Raw genomic sequence first — 20,766 nt, 5'->3', positions numbered from 1 at the left:
AACCAGAATGGAATCATTTGTGCTAAGTACCACATAATCAAACAGAACTTTGAAATAGGCCAGTTTCCCAAAACCAGGAAATTCCCCTAAACCTGAGTCAGTGAAATAAGGAAGTCCCTTCTGTTTTAACCCTCAAAGTAACTTTGAAATAATGAATCCACTTTTTGTTCTGTTTCTGCTTTCTTCAGCCCTTTTGCCAATAAAACGAACCGTGGCTGCTCAGCTGATCAAAACCCTCATTCTACTTTATAGAATGAAGTGTTTTCTGATTCTAGAATCACAAATGAGTCAATTCAGATCTTTAATTCATTGTAATGATGTCTTTTGACTGTTGTACTTTATTCAAGCAGTCCTTTATTTAGAAATTTGGGGTAATTTCCAATATTTTGCTATTATGAATCGTGCTGACTAATCGTGCATGCCCTTTCATATTTTCACCACATATATTTTTGGGTGAAAGCATGAACGCATCTATGCATTGCTGCTAGGTATTAAGCTACTCTTTACACTGTTGCTGTACACATGGAGGGACAGATGAGACAGCTGCCCAGGGCACTTTAGCAGTTACCCGCACAACTGGGATTTGAACTTGGATGTAACTATTTTCATACACTCTCTAGGTCATTCCAAGGTGGGAGAGGCAAGCAAACAATTTTGTATCTGGACAGCATATTCACTAAACACGTATGCTTATTCTTCCTGCTCCCAGCATACAAATTCTTCCTGAACAAAACCTCCAGTCCTCTTACTTAGCATACTTTCGTCTAATCTTGTCACTTTTCCCAGACCCCACAACTAGGAGTAGTCCGCGTCCCCACAGGGTCGTAATCTGGGCGCGTAAAGTGGGGGTGGGCGGAGAGGAAATTGGAGGTGGAAAGCTTTGCGCATGCCAGGACGCTGCTCTTCTCGCGAGGAAGCTGGGCCCCCTGCAGAGGCAGGACCAGGATGTGACGTGATAACCGCGCGCTGCCGCCAGCGGTGCCCTCAAGGTCGCTTTGCAGAGCGTGAGCGCGCTGAAGTAAGGAGACCCTAGCTCGAGGGCGCTCTGTGTCCTTTTGTCTTAATACCAGCGGCGACATGTCGGGGTACACTCCGGATGAGAAACTGCGGCAGCAGCAGCTGCGAGCGCTGAGAAGGCAATGGCTAAAGGACCAGGAGCTGAGCCCTCGGGAGCCGGTGCTGCCCCCAGAGGCGAAGTGGCCTATGGACAGATTCTGGGATAAGTTTTTGGCAAATAAGTCCCCTTGGAGGAACATGGTGAGTGATGAGAGGTTAGTGGTGATCCCCACCAACGCATCCCACCGCGGCCGGTAGCCTGGACACTGGACGTACGCTCCTTGCAGCCCCACTGATAACGTTCCGTGCGTGGTGACACTGGCCTGTCCCGAGAGTCCTCCTGGAGTCTCGGGAGGCAGGAGTCCAGGAATATGTATGGCTTTGAGAGAATCATGCCTTTTACTGTCAAGTACAGTGAGACGGAGGCGAATCTTAATACTTAGGTTTTCCAGGACGCTGCACGTTTGGTTTTCTTGACTGTAGATATCTTTTCTCTTGACTGTAGATAGTCAAGGAATCGCTGCAGTTAAAAATTCTGTGATTTTACTATTTGAGAACGCTTGTCTAACTTTTAAGTGTGAAGTTCTAGAGACCAGGTAACACAGGATCCAGCTACTAGAGGGCACAGCTAGCCCCTAGCTGGTAGTACAGCTCCATGTGATCACCATAAAAGACAGGGTCTTGTTGCTATGCCTAGTGAGTCACATTCAAGAGCTACATTTATAAACTACCACACTGTACTTTTAAGACAGTGTTTCATTAAAAAAAAATGACATTTGGGGCTTTGAAGAAAATCACTCATTCAGAAGCTTTATTTTCAAGGCCTCTGAGTATTTTCTTGAGGTCTGTTATGGGTGATAAACACATCTCAGAATTGCTTTCAGTTACCTACAACGCTTACTGATAATAGTAGTAATAATAGTAACACTTGGGTGCTTGCTGTGTGGTTGGTACTCTACTGAGGGTTTTACATGTGTTACTTCATTTCTTTATTCCTGTAAGGTAGAAACTATTCCTAATCCTCACTTTAAATGTGAGGAAACTGAGGCCTAAAAAGATCCAGTGATTTGCCGGTGGTCAGGGAGCTAGGAATTGAAGTTCATATTGAAATCAACATGTATCTATTTCTTACTGTGCTACAAATTCTGTTGCAACAGAATTGTTGAAAATTTTTCTGAAAAAGTGGTATTGGATACTTATTTATGGTATCAAAAATTCAACTCTTCTCCCACCCTTTGTATCCCAGACATATCAGGATATTGTCAGTCACCTATTTAAAGCTGACGTCCCATCCATCAGTTGGTGATCTAAGGAAGTAAATAAATAATCATGTGTTGAAATTCACCTTACCTTACTTTGAGTTAATTTATTACTTTATAATCATATCGGTTATAGTTCTTAGACTCTGGATTGCCCCTTCCTTGAATGGATAGATGTGTTTTAATCAAATTGGAGGACATGGGAAAGTTCCATTTTTAGTTTTTTTTTTTTTTTAAATAGCGTTGCAGAAGGCATCTCGGAGTGAGCTCGGGGCACCCCATCTCAATATGTAAAATGTCCTTTTTCCAGCATTGATGTCAAGGTTGTCTGCCTTATACCTAAAATAATGCTAGTGGCATTGATAGATAAATAAGGGAGATGACTATACCTGAAATATTCCATAGGTTTGATTACTGTGGTTAAATACATTAAAATTATTCTTTCATTATTTTGCTGTATTTTATCTTTAACAAACTTAAGATAAAGTTAGTTTTAGAAGTCTTTTTAAAAAATCTATAAATGCCTTGCTATAGTCTTGCAAAATACTACTTATCTTAAGCTTTTTGGTTTGGATTTTGTGAGTATCTTCCAGCAAACTCTGCATTTACTAATAATATTTAAGTCGACGGGGTTAGCCACAGACTATAAGGAAATAGGTACCATTTAGAGATTTGTAAAATAATAATGACATTGTTATATCATTGATGCTTTTTGTTCTGCCATAAATATAAAACATGGGATATGTTTAGTTTGTATATGTGTTTTTTTCCCCCCAGGTCTATAAGGCGTACCGAAAGAGTATGTTTTTTTTTACTTGTGTGCTTATACCTGCCTGGATTGTTCATTATTACGTGAAATATCATGTGGCTGTAAGTATGTCCTTTTCAGAATTTATTTTTAATATTGTCCAAAATTATTTTCTTTGTGGGTATCTTACCCTGCTTAGTGGAAATAATCTGCCACTTATAAACTGATTTTGATCTACTTTGAATTTCCTTAGGGAAAAAATTTAATGAAAGTTAAGTAATTGAGTATAGTTTTTCAAAAATTATGTCACTATATTAGTTTACAACTTGAAATGGATTTCCTCATAGAAATAGCATTTAAAAGATCAGAATGTAGTGACCTAATAATATTAGGGTAAGTTCAGGTCATGAATAGGAAGGGAGAAAAGAATTTCTTCTCCTTTATAATGACCTATATCTGGTATGAGATAAAAATTCAAAATAGACAAAGCTTATCTTTGCCCACCCCATTTCTGTTTCCTTCATTTTATTGGATTCTTCACAACTTTATTTATTTAGAACTCAGGATGTCCATATGCCTGAACTTTTTCACTGATAATATTAGATCTTGTATGGGCTGACTGAACTGAGCCAGTTGTGGTATTTTAAAGGCTCAGTCTGGTGCAGGATGTTGGATCCCACGCAGACTGAGAAGGACATGCATTTTGGGAAGTGGCATGGCAGAGTGAGCAGTGGTGGCTGTGTAGCATGGAATGTTGGAACACAAAAGAGTGAGGAGGGCATTCATATACCAAGTGAGGGGTGTTAGATCCTGAGTGGTTGCAGAGGGGGAGGGTGAGCACATCTGTCGGGGGAGCAACAGTGGCAACAGCCTAGTATAGAATATTGGAACCTGAGCAGAGGGAGGAAGACATCTGGAAGAAGGATGGCATGAGGCAGGTGACAGCTCAGAGTAAGATGTCAGAACCTGCTGGACGCAGTGGCTCACGCTTGTAATCCCAGCACTTTGGGAGGCCAAGACGGGTGGATCACCTAGGGTTGGGAGTTCGAGACCAGCCTGACCAACATGGAGAAACTCCCATCTCTACTAAAAATACAAAAATTAGCCAGCTGTTGTGGTGCGTACCTGTAATCCCAGCTACTTGGGAGGCTGAGGCAGGAGAATCGCTTGAACCTGGGAAGCGGAGGTTATGGTGAGCCGACATCATGCCATTGCACTTCAGCCTGGGCAATAAGAGCAAAATTCTGTCTCAAAAAAAAAAAATAAATAAATAAAAGTCAGAACCTGAATGAGGTGAGGCAGGTATTCATGCTGGGGGGTGGTTGTGACAGGAGATTGGTTATATATAGGGAGATTGGTCAAATACAGGCATACCTCAGAGATACTGCAGAATTGGTTCTAGACCACTGCAGTTCCAAAAGTATTCTTTAGTTCTAGACCACCGAAGCGAGTTACACAAATTTTTTGGTTTCCTAGTGCATATAAAAGTTACGTATACACTGTGCTGTAGTGTAAGTTTGTAATAGCATGTGTGTAAAACAACAATGTATATGCCTTAATTTAAAAATACTTTCTTGCTGGGCCAGGTGCAGTGGCTCCCACCTGTAGCCCTAGCACTTTGAGAGGCCAAGGTGAGAAGATTGCTTGAGGTCAGAAGTTCGACCAGCCTGGGCAATGGCAGCTCCCACCTATAGCTCTAGCACTTTGGGAGGCCAAGGCAAGAAAATTGCTTGAGGCCAGAAGTTTGATCAGCCTGAGCAACATAGTGAGACTCCACGTCTTAAAAAACAAAAACAAAAACAAAAAAAAACTGAATTTGGTGGCACACACCTGTAATCCCAGCTGCTCAAGAGGCTGAGATGGGAAGGTTACTTGAGCCCAGGAGGTCGAGGCTGCAATAAACTATGATTGCACCACTGCATTCCGGCCTAGGTGCCGGAGTGGTAGCCTGTTTTAAAAAGAAAAACAACTTTATTGCTAAAAAATTCTAATGATCTCTGAGCCTTCAGTGACTGTATATAATCTTTTTGCTAGTGGAAGGTCTTCCTTTGATGTTGATAACTGCTGACTGATCAGGGTGATGGTTGTTGCAGGCTGGAGTGGCTGTGGCAATTTCTTAATATAAGACAATAGGCTGGGCACAGTAGCTCATGCCTGTAATCCCAGCACTTTGGGAGGCTGAGGCAGGTGGATCACGAGGTTAGGAGTTCAAGATCAGCTTGGCCAAGATGGTGAAACCCTGTCTGTACTAAAAATACAACAATTAGCCAGCCATGATAGTGGTTTCCTGTAATCCAAGCTACTTGGGAAGCTGAGGCAGGAGAATCGCTTGAACCTAGGAGGCGGAGGTTGTAGTGAGCCGAGATTGTACCAGTACACTCCAGCCTGGGCAACAGAACAAGACTCCGTCTCAAAAAAGAAAGAATGTGTGTGTGTGTGTGGTTTGCCACATCAGTTGACTCTTATTTTCATGAAAGATTTCTCTGTAGTATGAGATGCTGTTTGATAGCATTTTACCCACAATAGAACTTTCAAAATTGGAGTCAGTCCTCTCAACCATGCTGCTGCTTTACAACTAAGTTTATGTAGTATTTGAAATCCATTGTTGCCATTTCAACAATGTTCATAGCATCTTTACCCGGAGCAGATTCTATCTCAAGAAACTGCTTTCTTTGCTCATCCAGAAGAAGCATTTTCTCATCTATCAAGCTTTATCATGAGATTGAGGCACTTCAGTCAGATTCAGGCTTGACTTCTAATTCTAGTTCTCTTGCTATATCTACCACATCGACAGTTTTTTCCCCTCACGGAAGTCTTGAATCCCTCAGGAGAGTTGAAATTAACTTGTTTCAAACTCTTGTTCATGTTGATACTTTGACCTCCTCCCATGAATCGTAAATCTTCTTAATGGCATATGGGTTGGTAAATTCTTTCCCAGAAGATTTTCCGTATACTTTGCCTAGATCCATCAGAGGAATTACTATTTTTTTTTTTTTCTTTTTGAGACAGGGTCTTGCTGTGTCACCTAGGCTGGAGTGTGGTGGTGCCATCTTGGCTCACTGCAACCTCTGCCTCCTAGGTTCAAGCAGTTCTCCTGCCTCAGCCTATCAAGTAGCTTTTGATATAAAATGAGAAACATGCAGCTCTTCCTTTTGCTTAAAGGGTTAGAGGTCATTGTAGTGTTATTAATAGGCCTAATTTCGGTATTGTTGTGTCTCAGGGACTAGGACAGTCCAAAGAGAAGGAGAGAGTTGGAGAATGGCCAGTTGTTAGAACAGTCACAACACACAACATTTACTGATTAAATTTGCTATCTTATATGAGTGTGATTTGTGTTGCCCCCTAAAATTTATAATAGTAACATCAAAAATCACTGACTGCAGATTACCATAACAGATATTAATATAACAATAATGAAAAGGTTTGAGGCCAGGTGCAGTGGCTCACACCTGTAATCCCAGCCCTTTGGGAGACTGAGGTGGGCAGATCATGAGGTCAGGATTTCGAGACCAGCTTGGCCAACATGGTGAAACCCCATCTCTACTAAAAATACAAAACTTAGCCGGGCGTGGTGGTACACGCCTGTAGTCCCAGCTACTTGGGAGGCTGAGGCAGGAGAATCACTTGAACCTGGGAAAGGGCGGTTGCAATGAGGGATCACACCACTGTACTCCAGCCTGGGTGACAGAGTGAGACTCCATCTCAGAAAAAAAAAAAAAAAAAAAAAATTGAAATATTGGGAGAATTACCAAAATATGACACAGAGTTGTGAAGCAAACACATGTTTGAAAAACGGCACTGAGTTTCTGGGATTGGTGCCTGGCCCATGCCAGCTTTGCAGACCCCATCTGGTGCAGACCCTTGTGGCCAGGGCAAGGAGGGGCCTGAGTAACCGGCCAGCGGGTGCTGCCGCCTGCAGGTCCCAGATCCCTTGGGGACATCAGCAGTGCTCCAGAAGCCCAAGACCATGAACCGAAAGTTAGGCGTGGCAGGCAGTAGCTTCTCGAAGGTACTGTGCAAGGGCTGCCTCTGGTTCCAGCTCCCTGAGCACGGCTCCCGGCAGTGCCTGCACGAGGATGGCACAGAGCTGACCAAAGTCTACTTTCCTAGCGTCCCTGACAACTCCGAACTGATGCTGCTCACCTCGGGCCAGGCCTGGCAGGGCTATGTGAGTGACATGGGGCGCTTCCTCAGTGCATTTCACAAGCCGCACGTGGGGCTCATCCAGGCCTCCGGGCAGCTGCTGTGTGGTGAGCAGAGGCAGAAGTTGCTGCCAACCTCCTGCACAACATGAGCCAGAACATCGCGGCAGAGACCCTGGCTGAGGACTCACCGTGGTTTGAAGGCTTGAAGTCCCAATTTTGGAATAAGTCTGGCTATCTGAGATACAGTTGGGAGAGCCAGATCTGGAGTTACCTGAAAGAGGTGAGCTCCTAATCCTCCAAGGTGGGTGCAGAGGCTAAGGAGGAATTCTTGTGAATCCTTGGCTCCACGTGCCAGATACTCCAGTCTGAGCAGTACAACAGCAGCCACTTGGACAGGACCGGCACTACTCTGGTGTGCAGAGACAAGAGTGGCAGCAGTCTCTGCACACTGCAATGTTGGTTCTCCTGCCAGGGCCACTTCAACATGGACGGCTGCTTGTCGAGACACTCATATCAACCCCTACAATAACAGGGAGAGCAGGATCTTCTTCAGCACCTGGAACCTGGATCACATAATAGAAAAAAGAATGCACCATCCTTCCACACTGGGGGAAGCAGTTAAGGAACAAGACGGAAGAGAAGTGAACGGGGAATATTTTTATGGCCTGCTTTTTACCTCAGAGAACTTAAAATTAGTACACATTGTCTGCCATAAGAGAACCACCCACAAGCTCAACTGTGACCGTAGCAGAATCTACAAACCCCAGACAAGGTTGAAGAGGAAGAAGCCTGTGCGAAAGTGCCAGTGACACATACACACCACGTTCTTTTCTTTGTGTGAAGCCTGACAGGTATAATTTTAACAGGTGCCTTTTTATTTTTTTTGGTTACTCCAGTAGCTCCTGGAAAAAACCTTAAAAAATGTTTCCTTTATATCTGATTTCAATACATTTCTGAATCCTTGTGTGTGTGTGTGTGTGTGTGTGTGTGTGTGTGTGTGTGTGTGTGTATTTTTTGTAGACGGAGTTTCACTTTTGTTGCCCAGGCTGGAGTATAGTGGCATGATCTTGGCTCACTGCAACCTCTGCCTCCTGGGTTCAAGTTATTCTCCTGCCTCAGCCTCCTGAGTAGCTGGGATTACAGGCAAGCACACTATTCCCAGCTAATTTTTGTATTTTTAGTAGAGACGGGGTTTCGCCACGTCAGTCAGGCTAGTCTCAAACTCCTGACCTCAGGTGATCCACCTGCCTCGGCTTCCCAAAGTTCTGGGATTACAGGCGTGAGCCACCACACTGGGCCTAAATCAATTTTTATACCTTCTGACAGCCCAACTTCCAGAGGACAGCTTTGGGGTACTCACTGGATATCTGTGAGTTCCTGGTCATACTGGTCATTAGGGATAAGAATTGTCTCTGAGTTGAGGAATTTGTCTGTTCTTTGGTTTTACCAGTATTTGGTTTGCTCATGTAGTGTGGTCACCGTACTAAAATGGTGTCATGGCTGAAGTTGGCCACTCTTGCTTGAGGGACAAGTTTATGCCTCAGGTCTCTGCTGGGTCTTCATTTCCATGGCAAATGGGCAGCTCCATCCTTCTTGACTCTCTTAAATGCCCAAAAGAGAGGTGTCATGCTTTGGGGGTAAGATGTTTGTTCTCAGTAAAGAACATACAAGGACATTCACTGCTGATTTTTTTTTTTTTTTTTTTTTTTTTTGAGACAGGTTCTCACTGTCACCCAGGCTAGAGTGCAGTCGTACAGTCTCGGCTCACTGCAACCTCTGTCTCCTGAGTTCAAGCGATTCTCCTGCCTCACTCTCCCAAGTAGCTGGGATTACAGGCACCCACCACCGTGGCTGACTAATTTTTGTATTTTTTGTAGAGTCCAGTTTCGCTATGTTGGTCAGGCTGGTCTTGAACTCCTGACCTCAGGTGATCTGCCCGCCTTTACCTTTCAAAGTGCTGGGATTACAGGCATGAGCCATCACACCTGGCATACTGAACTGTTTATAACAGCAGGAAACCTCCCAATGTCTCTGAGTAGGGCCATCACTATTATGTTGAACCACATGAAACTGCTGTTTTTCTAGGCCGAAAATGGTCAGCTCTCATAATTTCATGATTCAACCTGATACATTTACGTAGTGCAAAACTATGTCGCCGTTTCAAGCTTTTATGAAGAAAGTGTTTCTCTGTAGAAACTGGAAGATGTTCAGTGCACTGGCAGCTGAACTCTGCTCTGTTTATCAGAGTTACTGTCATCTCAGATAATATGGAGCTCATGTCAGTAGTGCAGGCAGCCGGTGCACAGAGACAGTCTAGAAGGAAACATGCCAAACTGAACAGCAGTAATCCTGTGGGGCACAGAGGTGGGACTGGATTACAGAGGGCCCATTTTCAAAATCATGTATTTTATGATACTTGAATTTTTGAAATGGGCATTTATTTTATAACACGTTAAAATGTACTTTAAAAAAAAGTCATTTGTAATATGTGAATATTTACATTTGCTATATAATCAGGAAAAGCAATAAAAATTTTCTAAAAATGAAAAATGGCACTGATAAGCATGCTTGTCTTGTGGTTGTTACAAACCTTCTATTTATAAAAAAGCACAATATATGTGAAGTGCAATAAAGCAAAGTGCAATACGGTGAGGTATGCCTGCAAGTACATATGTTTATGATGAAAGGACCGAAAATTCTCACTGTCAGAAAAGGGAGTTATGTATGTGAAAAGGAAGAAAAGCTTGTGGTGGTAGAGTGGAATTGGAGGTACTGGTGTGAACTCATGGTTTTTAAAATGTGTTGATATACCTAGAAATAGATATGGATATGAATGTGGATACGTGTGTCTGTTTGCCTGTGTAGACATATTCTCTAGCTCTGTCCACTGAGAGGGCCTAGAAACATTGCTACTCTTTAGCAATTAGCACAATTAGAAGCCAGGTCTTATATTCTGAATACAGTTATCCACTGAAAGGACCCAGAGCTCAGAGCAATGGCCGATTCCAGGGCAGGAGGAAAGCATAAGATGAGCTTAGAACATATTATGGTGCCAGAAAGTAAAGATGTGCTGAAAGAATATTTCAAAGGGACACAGCTTGCAAGGACTCCTGCCAGGACAATTTGAGCATCAAAATAAATAATGATAGTAATAGATGAGAGTCAAATGAATAAAATGAAAAACAACTGAATAAAATGAAAATCCATGAGTGCAAACTGATAGAAATAAGTGAATTAATAAATGGGTAGAAAAGAAAGCTTTTTTAAAGCAATAATTTGCTGAATGATAGAATTAGAAAAATTACAGTTTGAGAATCATGGTAATATTTAATTCAGCTAAGGAACATAAAAGGATGCTAATATTAGGCACAGTGGTTCACACCTGTAATCTTTATACTTTGGGAGGCTGAAGCATGAGGATTGCTTGAGCCCAAGATGTGAAGCCTGCAATGAGCTACAATTGTGTTGCTCACTATACCCCAACCTGGGTAACAGAGTGAGACTCCTGTCTCAATAAAAAAATAATATAATAAGGCCGGATGCAGTGGCTCACGCCTGTAATCCCAGCACTTTGGGAGGCCTACGTGGGCAGATCACAAGGTGAAGAGACTGAGACCATCCTGGCCAATATGGTGAAACCTCGTTTGTACCACTAATTAAAAAATCAGCTGGACGTGGTGGTGCGTGTCTGTAGTCCCAGCTTCTTGGGAGGCTGAGACAGGAGAATCATTTGAACCTGGGAGGTTGAGGTTGCAGTGAGCTGAGATTGTACCATTGCACTCCAGCCTTGCGCCAAAGTGAGACTCCATCTCAAAAATGCAAAAAAAAAAAAAAATAAATAAAGAGTATGCTAATATTAATTTTAAAATACTTATCCTCAAAATACTTGTTACAAAGGGAGAAAGGGTTATCTTTGTAGTAGAGAAATCTGGCAGACACCACCTTAGTCAAGAGATCTAAATTAACATCGATAATGGGACAAACTGAAGTTATGTGTTACACTTGATAGGCTGTAATAAAAAGAACACAGTATTTATTTTGTGATAAGCCTGCCAGTGGTGCTTAAACGAATGTAATTTATTGATTAAATTCACATGAGGAAACAGAAGATAAACCCAAACTGAGGAGCTATTCTGCATCATTATTGGTGTTACACCTTCAGAAATGTCAAGATCATGAATATTAAAGAAGGACTTTAAGATTGTTCTAGATTGAGGAAGAATAAAGAGATATGCCAAATAAATGCAATTATTCATTAATAGGCATAATTGCATAATCTGTAAGAACAATGATGTTGGTTGCAGTCAGAATTTTAAAGAGCCTAAACCATCACTGGAGAACTTATCACATAAGGGGATTTTTGGATAAGCTCAAACAGTTACTGAGACAATTGGGAAAATTTGAATGGAATTTTTAGACCAGGTAGAGATAGTAATGTATAAGTGTTAATTTCCTTATCTTGATGGTTGTACTGTAATTAAGAATGTTTTTGTTTGTAGGAAGTACACTATAGAAATAAACTGGTCAGCAATTTACTATAAAGTGATTCAAGGAAAAAAATTCTTTTTTTTCTTTCTTGCAGCCTTATGTAAGTTTAAAATTATTTCAGAATAAAAACGAGACAGAAGTTAAGGACTGCCTAACAAATTATAGATAATCTAATTGATGTTGGCTTTCTGTTAGCCTAGTGACAGAAGAGTGAAACCACCAAAATTTTGGGGGCTTTTCAGAACACCCCGCCCCCAACATGAGTTGCTGTCTCTGATTGTGTTCTCTATTGATTATGTAGGCTCTTTAAAATTCTGATTGTTGACATCTTTGTTCTGTGTACTAAGCAGATTAAGCCCCTTGATTAACAAATATGGAGTGCCTAGTGTATGCTCTTCCATTATTGCTATAGAAAGAATATGCACGGCCAATTCCAACCTCAAGGACTTTATAGTAAAGTTGGAAGTTAGGTATAATTTGGGAAAGAATCTGGAGGAGAAAAGTTAATTCCTGTTAGCAGCAAAGATACGGAGTCAGTAATGAACATGGCCATATGTACCCAAGACTGAGGAGCTGACGAGAATGGAAGGTCTGTTGACTAGGTAGTCTGGGACCAATTTTTGGAAGGTCTTGAAAGTTAGAAGAAGTTGAACTGCATGTGATAGGCAATGGGAAGTTTTCCATTTTTTAGTGGGAGAGTGACTTGATGAATGTGATATATTGAGGAAAATGTAGATAAAACATTGGAATGTAGGGTGAATTGAAGGGAGGAAAGTTTTAACAGCAGGGCAGATCAACTGGAGGCTGTCGCATTTTAGTAGATGTGAGTTGAGAATCTGGTTCGTGTGAAGAGAGCATGAATGAAAGAAAAATAAAGCCAGAGATACTTTTAAAGGAAGAAACACCTGAAATTTGTGGTTGATTAGGTTGGGGATAAAACCAAAATTCACAGTCATTTATGACTGTAAAATCTCTAGCCTTGGAAATAAGTAGGATATTTTTGGAAGGGAGGGCTTTCTGATGATGGAATAGTAGTGAATATTTTAGGAGCATGTGCTGCCGTAGCATTTTTGGAGAAGTCCAAGTGGACGTGGCCTGTCTTATGCGTTAAAAACATGAGATTATTTGTTCTAGGAGGAATTAGAGCTGGGTTAGAGGATATTCACATTGCAAACCAACACAAAGTCTTTCTGCAACCATTAAAAAAGGGCTAACAATTTATATCTGTAAGGGTCTGAGAACAGTTTATATTTCTGTTGTTGATGGGCTTAAAAAAACTTTTTATGTTCATAAAAAGACTCATTTCATTATAGGCTACTTCATTTCATTATATATCTGTTAAGTTTTCACTATTTTGGCATGTAAGATCCTAGAGAAGTAAATACATTACTTTCTGTCAGTGAAAATTTAACATCCAAGAGTGATTTTTTTTTTTTTTTTTTTTTTTGAGACGGAGTTTCGCTGTGTTACCCAGGCTGGAGTGCAATGGCGCGATCTCAGCTCACTGCAACCTCCGTCTCCTGGGTTCAGGCAATTCTCCTGCCTCAGCCTCCTGAGTAGCTGGGATTACAGGCATGTGCCACCATGCCCAGCTAATTTTTTTGTATTTTTAGTAGAGACAGGGTTTCACCATGTTGACCAGGATGGTCTCGATCTCTTGACCTTGTGATCCACCCGCCTTGGCCTCCCAAAGTGCTGGGATTACAGGCTTGAGCCACCGTGCCTGGCCATCCAAGAGTGATTTTTAGGTGCAGAAAGAACTGGTTACAGTCACTAGAAATACAGATTAATATTCAGTTCCTTAGTTTCAAATATAATAACATAATTTTTTCCTAATTCTTTAAATTCAGTTTTAAAATTCTGTTAAACTGTGCATCTAGTAAAATATAATAATCTCTTTTGTTTTTACTATATTTGGATTAATTAAAGTTGAACTCTCCTAAAACAATTCCATTTACAAATATAGTCAAATTCCCTTAATATTTTAAATTGCATTTATACATTTTATATGTTCAATTTTATTTCAAAGTATTTATAGGGTAAATTTATGATTCTAAGAAGTGGTATTTTTCAACCTAAAATCACAAATCTAAATACATTTCACATTTTAACTAGAATCCTAAACCTTTTTGAACCTCTATTAGACAGATTATCTTATACATTACAAACTCTAACCAATGGAACATGTAATGGCCCATTGTTTTCAGAACTTTTAAATGTTGACACATTCACTTATTTATACTCTGGGTTTAACATACTTTATCATATCTAAATTTCACTACATTTTTCTGGGATTGAAAAGACACTTATCTTCCAGGAGAAGCAAATTTAACAAGCTGCAGTTACAAGGTTGACAATTCAATACAGTAATATGGTTGCTTATCTGAGGGTTCACACTTTCAGGTGATTTTTCCTGAGCCATAGATGGATACATTTAGTTAAACGTTTTGTGTCAGTAGAGGTCCCAAAGCCACTCACTCACCTTAGTTTTTCTCTTGATTTGGGTAGGTAGAGGACTGCATATTCAGTAAGATTGTAACCAGTTTGCTGCAGCTCACTCCTTTGCTGACTAATTGAATTCTGCATCTTTCAGATGACTTTTCAGTGTCTTTTTGCCTTTAGCACATAAAGACATTTTGAAGTCCTCACATTTTATTCTGAATTTCTCTCATATTCCAGTTCTCTATGCCTTATATCGTACCGATAATCTTTTAAATTTTGGGCAGTGGTATCTTGTGCAGATGTATATGCATAAAAAGTGTATGTATTCAACAAATACTTATTTAGTACCTCCTGTGTGCAAGGCACTGTTTTAAACACAGGGATACAGCAGTGCACAGAGCAGATTGAGTCCCTTCCCTCATGAAATGTTTAGAAACTGGTAATAAATACAAAGACGTATATAATGTTTTAGGAAAACCAAGTCTGTAGAAGAAAAGTTAAGCAGGGCAAAAAACTAGAGAATGATAGGGCCTGCTATTTTAATTAGGCCTCTCTCAGGAAGTGATCTTTGAAGACAAACATAAATGAAATGAGGATAGGGGCCAAGCAGTATTTAGGAGAAGAACATTTCAAGTAGAGGAATTATGAAGTACAAAGCCCTTGAGGCACAAGTAGTCTTGACTGAATTGGAATCCTAGCAAGGGAGCCACTGTGGCTGTAGTACATGAGGGAGAAAAGACTGGCTTTTTCTCTAAGAATCATGAAACTTTGAGCAGAGTGACATATCTTAAAAGAATCAGTGTACGCTGCCTGAAGTGTGGAGAATAGACTGTTTTCATTTGCATAGGAGGGCATAAGTTGAAGCAGGGAGGCTAGTAGGCTAGTAGGCACTGTTGTGGTAGTTGAGATGAAAATATGATAGAGCCTTGGACAAAGGTGGTGATGAGAACCAGTTGGATTTGAGGTATATTCTCTAGGTAGAATCAAGAGACTCTGCTGAGGAGTCAAGGTTTCTGGCTTTTGTAACTTGGGAAATAAAAATGCCATTTACTGAGATGGGGCACATGGGGAGGAACAGTTTGGGGCTGGGAGACGTTAAGTGTTGGACCTGGTTAAGTTTGAGATGCCTGTTTGACAGTCAAGTAGAGATGTTGGGTAAACAGTTGGATATGTGAGTCTGGAGTTCTGTGAAAGTTTGTAGCTTAAGTTAAAATTTGGCGTATGACCTATTTCTTACTTTCCAAAGAAACTCTTAACACTATAATTAACACAGAGTTAACTTTTATTACAGACAAAACCATATGCCATCGTTCAGTCGAAGCCCAGAATATTCCCAGTAAGTAAACTTCTGATTTTGCTTTTGTTCATTATTTTTCTCTCTCCTTTTCCTCCCCTTCCAAGCAATCATTAGATTAAAATATTCTTTTCTTCTCATTGTCAGTTTAAGTGCCTGTTTTGCGTATTCTTGTAAAAAAGAAAGAAATAGCTGAGGGAGCAATTATAATTGAAATGGGAAGTTAGGACATTTATTTTTAACCTGGCTGTAAAACTTGTTTTGTGACCTTGATTGTCCTAAAGGGAGTTGAAAGTACCAGCAGTTTTTCACTGTGTCCTGTTTCATGTTGGGTAAAGAACTTAGGGCATGAGCCTAAGCAAACATCCATGCATGGTTGACAGCAACTGAATTTCTGTTATTACTTCCAAACTCTCATGTCCTATGGCTTTGTACCTCATTTTCAAGATTTGACCTTAAGTTCTCCATCTGTGAATTTAACATCCCACTAAATGTATGTTAAATTTAAATTTTATACTATGAGTGTGTGAGCCATAGTACTAATTTAAAATAAGTTATTTTAGCATTAAAAGATGACTCAGTAGTCAGTTGGTATTTTTACTGTTGGTGAGGTTACTGTTTAGCATAGTAGAATACATGTTATGTTCTTGTCTATTTCTAGTCACAGATAATGAATGAACTATTGTAACTCAAAATTCCATAATTTAAATAACAAAACTTACGTGTCATTCTTGATTTAATCAAATGACTTAGTCACAGTAATCATTATCTGTTGCAGCAAGGGAATTTTAGGAAGGGGCACCAAAACTGGCCAACTGTCCCAGGTGGAACTCTGCTTTAAGAAATAAGAGGGGGGTATCCGGGTGTGGTGGCTCATGCCTGTAATCCCAGCACTGCGGGAAGCTGAGGTGGGTGGATCACTTGAGGTTAGGAGTTTGAGACCAGCCTGGCCAACATGGTGAAACCCCATCTCTACTAAAATGAAAATACAAAAATTAGCTGCATGTGGTGGTACATGCCTGTAATCCCAGCTACCTGGAGGATGAGGCACAAGACTCACTTGAACCTGGAAAGCAGAGGTTGCAGTGAGCTGAGATTGCACCACTGCATTCCATCCTGGGTCACAGAGTGACTCTGTCTCAGAAAAAAGAAAAGAAGTGGGGGCAAGGCACGGTGGGCTCACACCTATAATCCCAGCACTTTAGTAGGTGGAGGCAGGTGGATCACTTAAGGCCGGGATTTTGAGACCAGCCTGGTCAACATGGTGAAACTTCATCTCTACTATTAATAAAAATAAAAAATTGGCTGGGCATGGTGGTGCATACCTGTAATCCCAGCTACTGGGGAGGCTGAAGCACAAGAATCGCTTGAACCTGGGAGGCAGAGGTTACACTGAGCTGAGATTGCACCACTGCCCTCCAGCTTGGGTGACAGAGCACCCTGTCTCAAAAAAAAAAAAAAAAAAGAAGTAGGGGATTTCTCTTTTTGTTTTATTGTGTAACATTGATGTTTATTACAGCCTAGGTAGTCTCAAAATAGGAAATTATCTTGCTGGTTTCACCAGCTGGGCAATTTACATTTATTTAGTCTTCTGTTTATTCCATTTAAATGTTTATTTTTTATTTATTTTGCCATTACTGTTCAAAGGAAAAGGAGAGCTCTATTCAGAAGACCACATCAGGCATCCTGTAGCATTTCTTATGTTTCTGTATTTTTTGTCACTGTGGTTCTTTTCCTGTTTCTGTGCCATGACCTCTTTGAGGAACTGAAGAATGGTCATTGTGTATATGTTTAGAATAGAATAGGTAATAAAAAAAACTTCCAAATCTCAATGGCCTAACAAAACAAAGGTTTATTTCTTGTTAACATCACAGACTCTGTGGATGAGGTGATCCTCCTGAATCTTATAGCCATGCCTCGTGAATTTGAGGTTCCAAGATCATTATAGAAAGAGAGGGCGGGGCATCTCAGGGATGATTTTTAGGGTCTAAGCTTGGAAGTAGCTTACATTACTTCTGCTCAAATTCTGTTGGCCAGAATTCATTCTAATATTCCCAAATAGTATCTGTGTGTTCTTTCCTTTTCCTAGACTCCTGTTCATGGAGTTTCTGCTACATTCCATCCTTCTAGTCACCAAACATCTCTTTGCTTCTTTCTCTACACATGCATAACACACTTAGTCCCTCTCCTTAGGGAGAAATCCCAAAGTCTCATTCTATCACTGCAGCTGGTCCCAAATCCATGATCTCCAGATGATGTACAATAGTATATCAGGTTTAGATATGATTTCTGTTGATCTCAGGATCAGTGAACTAAGAAGGCAAGTTAACTGTATCCTTGTCCTCCAACCACACCCATTGTTCAGTGGTAGAATTTGGATAGCATAGTAGTCACTGGTTCTTGGCAATTCTGAAATCTTACTCCTAACCGCTGTGTGTGGGAAGTTACTTGAATGGGCCTGATTTTGTTTTCTGGAAAGAACACCTTTGACCATAGTTTTTCCTGGTTGCTGGCTCTGTCCAGGGGGTTTGTTCTTTTCATTATCGATGTAGACCACATCTAAATGGTATTGGAAGCATGCCCTCCTTAGGGGTTGTATGGGCTTCAAAATCTGCCACCTGCTTCCAGGAGGTTGAATGCCATACATTGTTTTAATTTCAAACATTATGGCAGGATTTTGTAAACTCTGTGTTTGGGTTATTTGTCCATTCATTTCCCTCAACATTTGGAGGCATGGAAAGAAAAATATTTGGTAGGCATCTAATGTGTTTACTTCTAGTCATTTTCTAATTCCCGTATCTGTTATTCCTATACATAGTTACCAACTTCTCTCATTTTTTTGTCCTCATGCGTCTGCTTCTCTCTCCTCAGTGGCAGCTGTGTGGAGGCCATCTGAGGCAGACTGGTTCAAAGGCTGCCTTCACTTTAATCTGATCTTTGCCATAGGGTTGCATCCCTCTGTTTGAGTTTTATTGGGCTTCTGTTGCTCAGAATCTCTTGTGTTAATTTATTGTTTAGGAAGTCTGAAGTAGTCTGATTTTTCATTAATACAAGGTCCTTATTTTTTATTTTTATTTATTTATTTTTTGGGGGCAGAGTCCTACTCTTGCCCAGGCTGGTTTTGAACTCTGGACCTCAAGCAATCATTCTGCCTTGGACTCCCAAAGTGCTGGAATTACAGGCATGAGCCACCATGACTGGCCCGAATTTTTAGATTCTCTACATTAATTTTTTTTTTTTGGCCAGGAACAGAAAGTCTAGTGTAGACCAAAGGTGTTCTCTCTTCCTCTCTGTTTTTATGTCTCCTCTCAAATCAGCCACTTTTTCCCTGAGCTCATGCTTCTTAAGGTACATTCCCAAGGCAGCCAATAGTATCGGAACACATACTATAACTTTGTTTCCAGCTACTTCTCTTACAACCTCAAGTTCATCAGGCAGTCTGCTTCCAAGTTATAGGAGATATGTTGCTAAGTAGCTTGCCACTGCCTTTTGTTTCCATCTTTTAGCCTCCAGTGCTTTTATCTTCACTATCAGACTGCTAAGCCAGTGCCCTACAGCTTCATTTGTTTGTTGTTGTTGTTGTTGTTTTTGGTTTCTTTTTGAGACGGAGTCTCATACTGTTGCCACTCATACTGTAGTGCAGTGGCCTGATCTCAGCTCACTGCAGTCTCTGCCTCCTGGGTTCAAGCAATTTCCTGCCTCAGCCTCCCAAGTAGCTGGGACTATAGGCGTGTGCCACAATGCCCAGCCATTTTTTTTTGTATTTTTAGTAGAGATGGGGTTTCACCATATTGGCCAGGATGGTCTCGATCTCCTGACCTCGTGATCTGCCTGTCTCAGCCTCCAAAGTGCTGGGATTACAGGCATGAGCCACCACGGCTGGTATAGCTTGATTTTAATGACAGCCGCATTAGTGCCACTTCAAGGCACTAATTTCTGTTAGGATAATGCTAGCTGTGGTAACAAATTGTTGCCCAAATGTATAATGGCTTAAACATAATACATTTATTTTTTCATTGTATTATAATCCTGAGCAGTACCAGGTCAGGGAAAGGCAGGGATTGGGGTGGGGTTGGGGAAAATTCTACTCTATGCAGTCATTCAGGCACTGGCAGGCTGACGGAATCTGTTATCTTAAACACAGGGCTGAAACTGAAGCTGAATAATCGTCTAAAACGATGTAGCTTGTCAGTGGAGGTTCTAAGATTCTCACCACTTGGTCTGGCTTCAAAGCCCATGCCTTTTTGCCCACACACTATTATCTAGGATTGAAAAGACCTGGACCAGTTGCCCAGCCAAAGTTTGTGTTCTGTATTCAATATGTAAGCCAATCAGAAAACTGGTAATTGCTTAACACCCGTACTCAGTTGCTGGGAGTGTATTACTTCTTTATCTGGAACTCCGCATGTTTCCTTGCAACTTCTCTCTAGGGCCTCCATTTCTTGGGGCCATACAAAATAAAAGATTATCTTTATCACTTGGAGAACACAATTTTCATTCCCTTTTTGGTTATTTTGTTTCTAAGTGAAAATTTCCCTATGATTTCACTGTACCTTAAGATATTGAATACTGGTTGTTCAGATTTAGACAGCTTCTACTTTGTCTGGAGTCCTTTAAAAAGTTAAGTGCCAGAACTCAACTACATTTTCCCTGTGAGGTCTGATGAACATGGAACAGAATAGAACTATCACCTCTGTAGAATAAAGATTTTTCTACTAACTGTATCTTTGTTTCTCTAGGGTGATACAATTGTGGAGACTGGAGAAGTAATTCCACCAATGAAAGAATTTCCTGATCAACATCATTAAAGATTATGTAAAAATTTAAAAGGCTTATGAATCTAAGTTTGTTCTTACATTACCATATTTACTGAATTTTCTGGAAGAGTGACTTAATAAAGTTTAATCTCAGAAATTGTCATACTTCTTTTGAAGCATTGTACAATTTGAGACTGAGTAATTTAACAATAAATAAAAACTAAACATGCTAAACAAATACCAGAGACCACTTACTTTTTGTGGCCATTTTCGACTTGGAAAACAGGATATGGAAAAGTATTTAGTTACATGTTAGGTTTTTTTCCTTACATAGTACTTACTCTAATTTGGTATCAGGGTATATACAGCAAAGTGAAATATCGCAGTAAACAAATGTAAGAACAGAAAGTCCAGCACTTTTGTTTTAAAGAAATCTGAGTCATTTAAAATAATTTAGAAACTTGATTGAAAAGCTTATTCTAACTATGATCTGATACTCAAAGACTGTTTCGGATCTCGGTTGCTGTATTTTGTCATGAGAAGGTAAAATACTAAAATTTCTATTTGAAAAATGTGC

The 20,766-nt window shown here is 40.5% G+C and overlaps 1 protein-coding gene and 1 pseudogene across 2 annotated transcripts; both read left to right on the top strand.

Annotated features, from left to right (window-relative positions):
* Positions 1-933: 933 nt before the first annotated feature.
* Positions 934-20,427, top strand: NDUFB6 (NADH:ubiquinone oxidoreductase subunit B6). 2 transcript variants are annotated; one of them, XM_003939731.4, is made up of 4 exons: positions 938-1,257; positions 3,093-3,185; positions 15,430-15,474; positions 20,172-20,427. In XM_003939731.4, exons 1-4 carry the CDS (start codon positions 1,078-1,080, stop codon positions 20,238-20,240), a joined length of 387 nt encoding a protein of 128 aa, XP_003939780.1. In that variant the 5' UTR covers positions 938-1,077; the 3' UTR covers positions 20,241-20,427. The 2 variants fall into 2 exon arrangements, with proteins under 2 accessions (XP_010348727.1, XP_003939780.1); XM_010350425.3 differs by having other exon boundaries at positions 934-1,257; positions 15,430-20,261.
* Positions 3,196-15,422, top strand: LOC141583744 (DNA fragmentation factor subunit beta pseudogene; annotated as a pseudogene).
* Positions 20,428-20,766: the final 339 nt, after the last annotated feature.

The sequence above is a fragment of the Saimiri boliviensis genome, chromosome 2, assembly GCF_048565385.1.
Source record: "Saimiri boliviensis isolate mSaiBol1 chromosome 2, mSaiBol1.pri, whole genome shotgun sequence".
NCBI lineage: Eukaryota > Metazoa > Chordata > Mammalia > Primates > Cebidae > Saimiri > Saimiri boliviensis.
The sequence above is the reverse complement of the archived record's forward strand: the minus strand, read 5'-3'. Positions and strand labels throughout refer to the sequence as shown.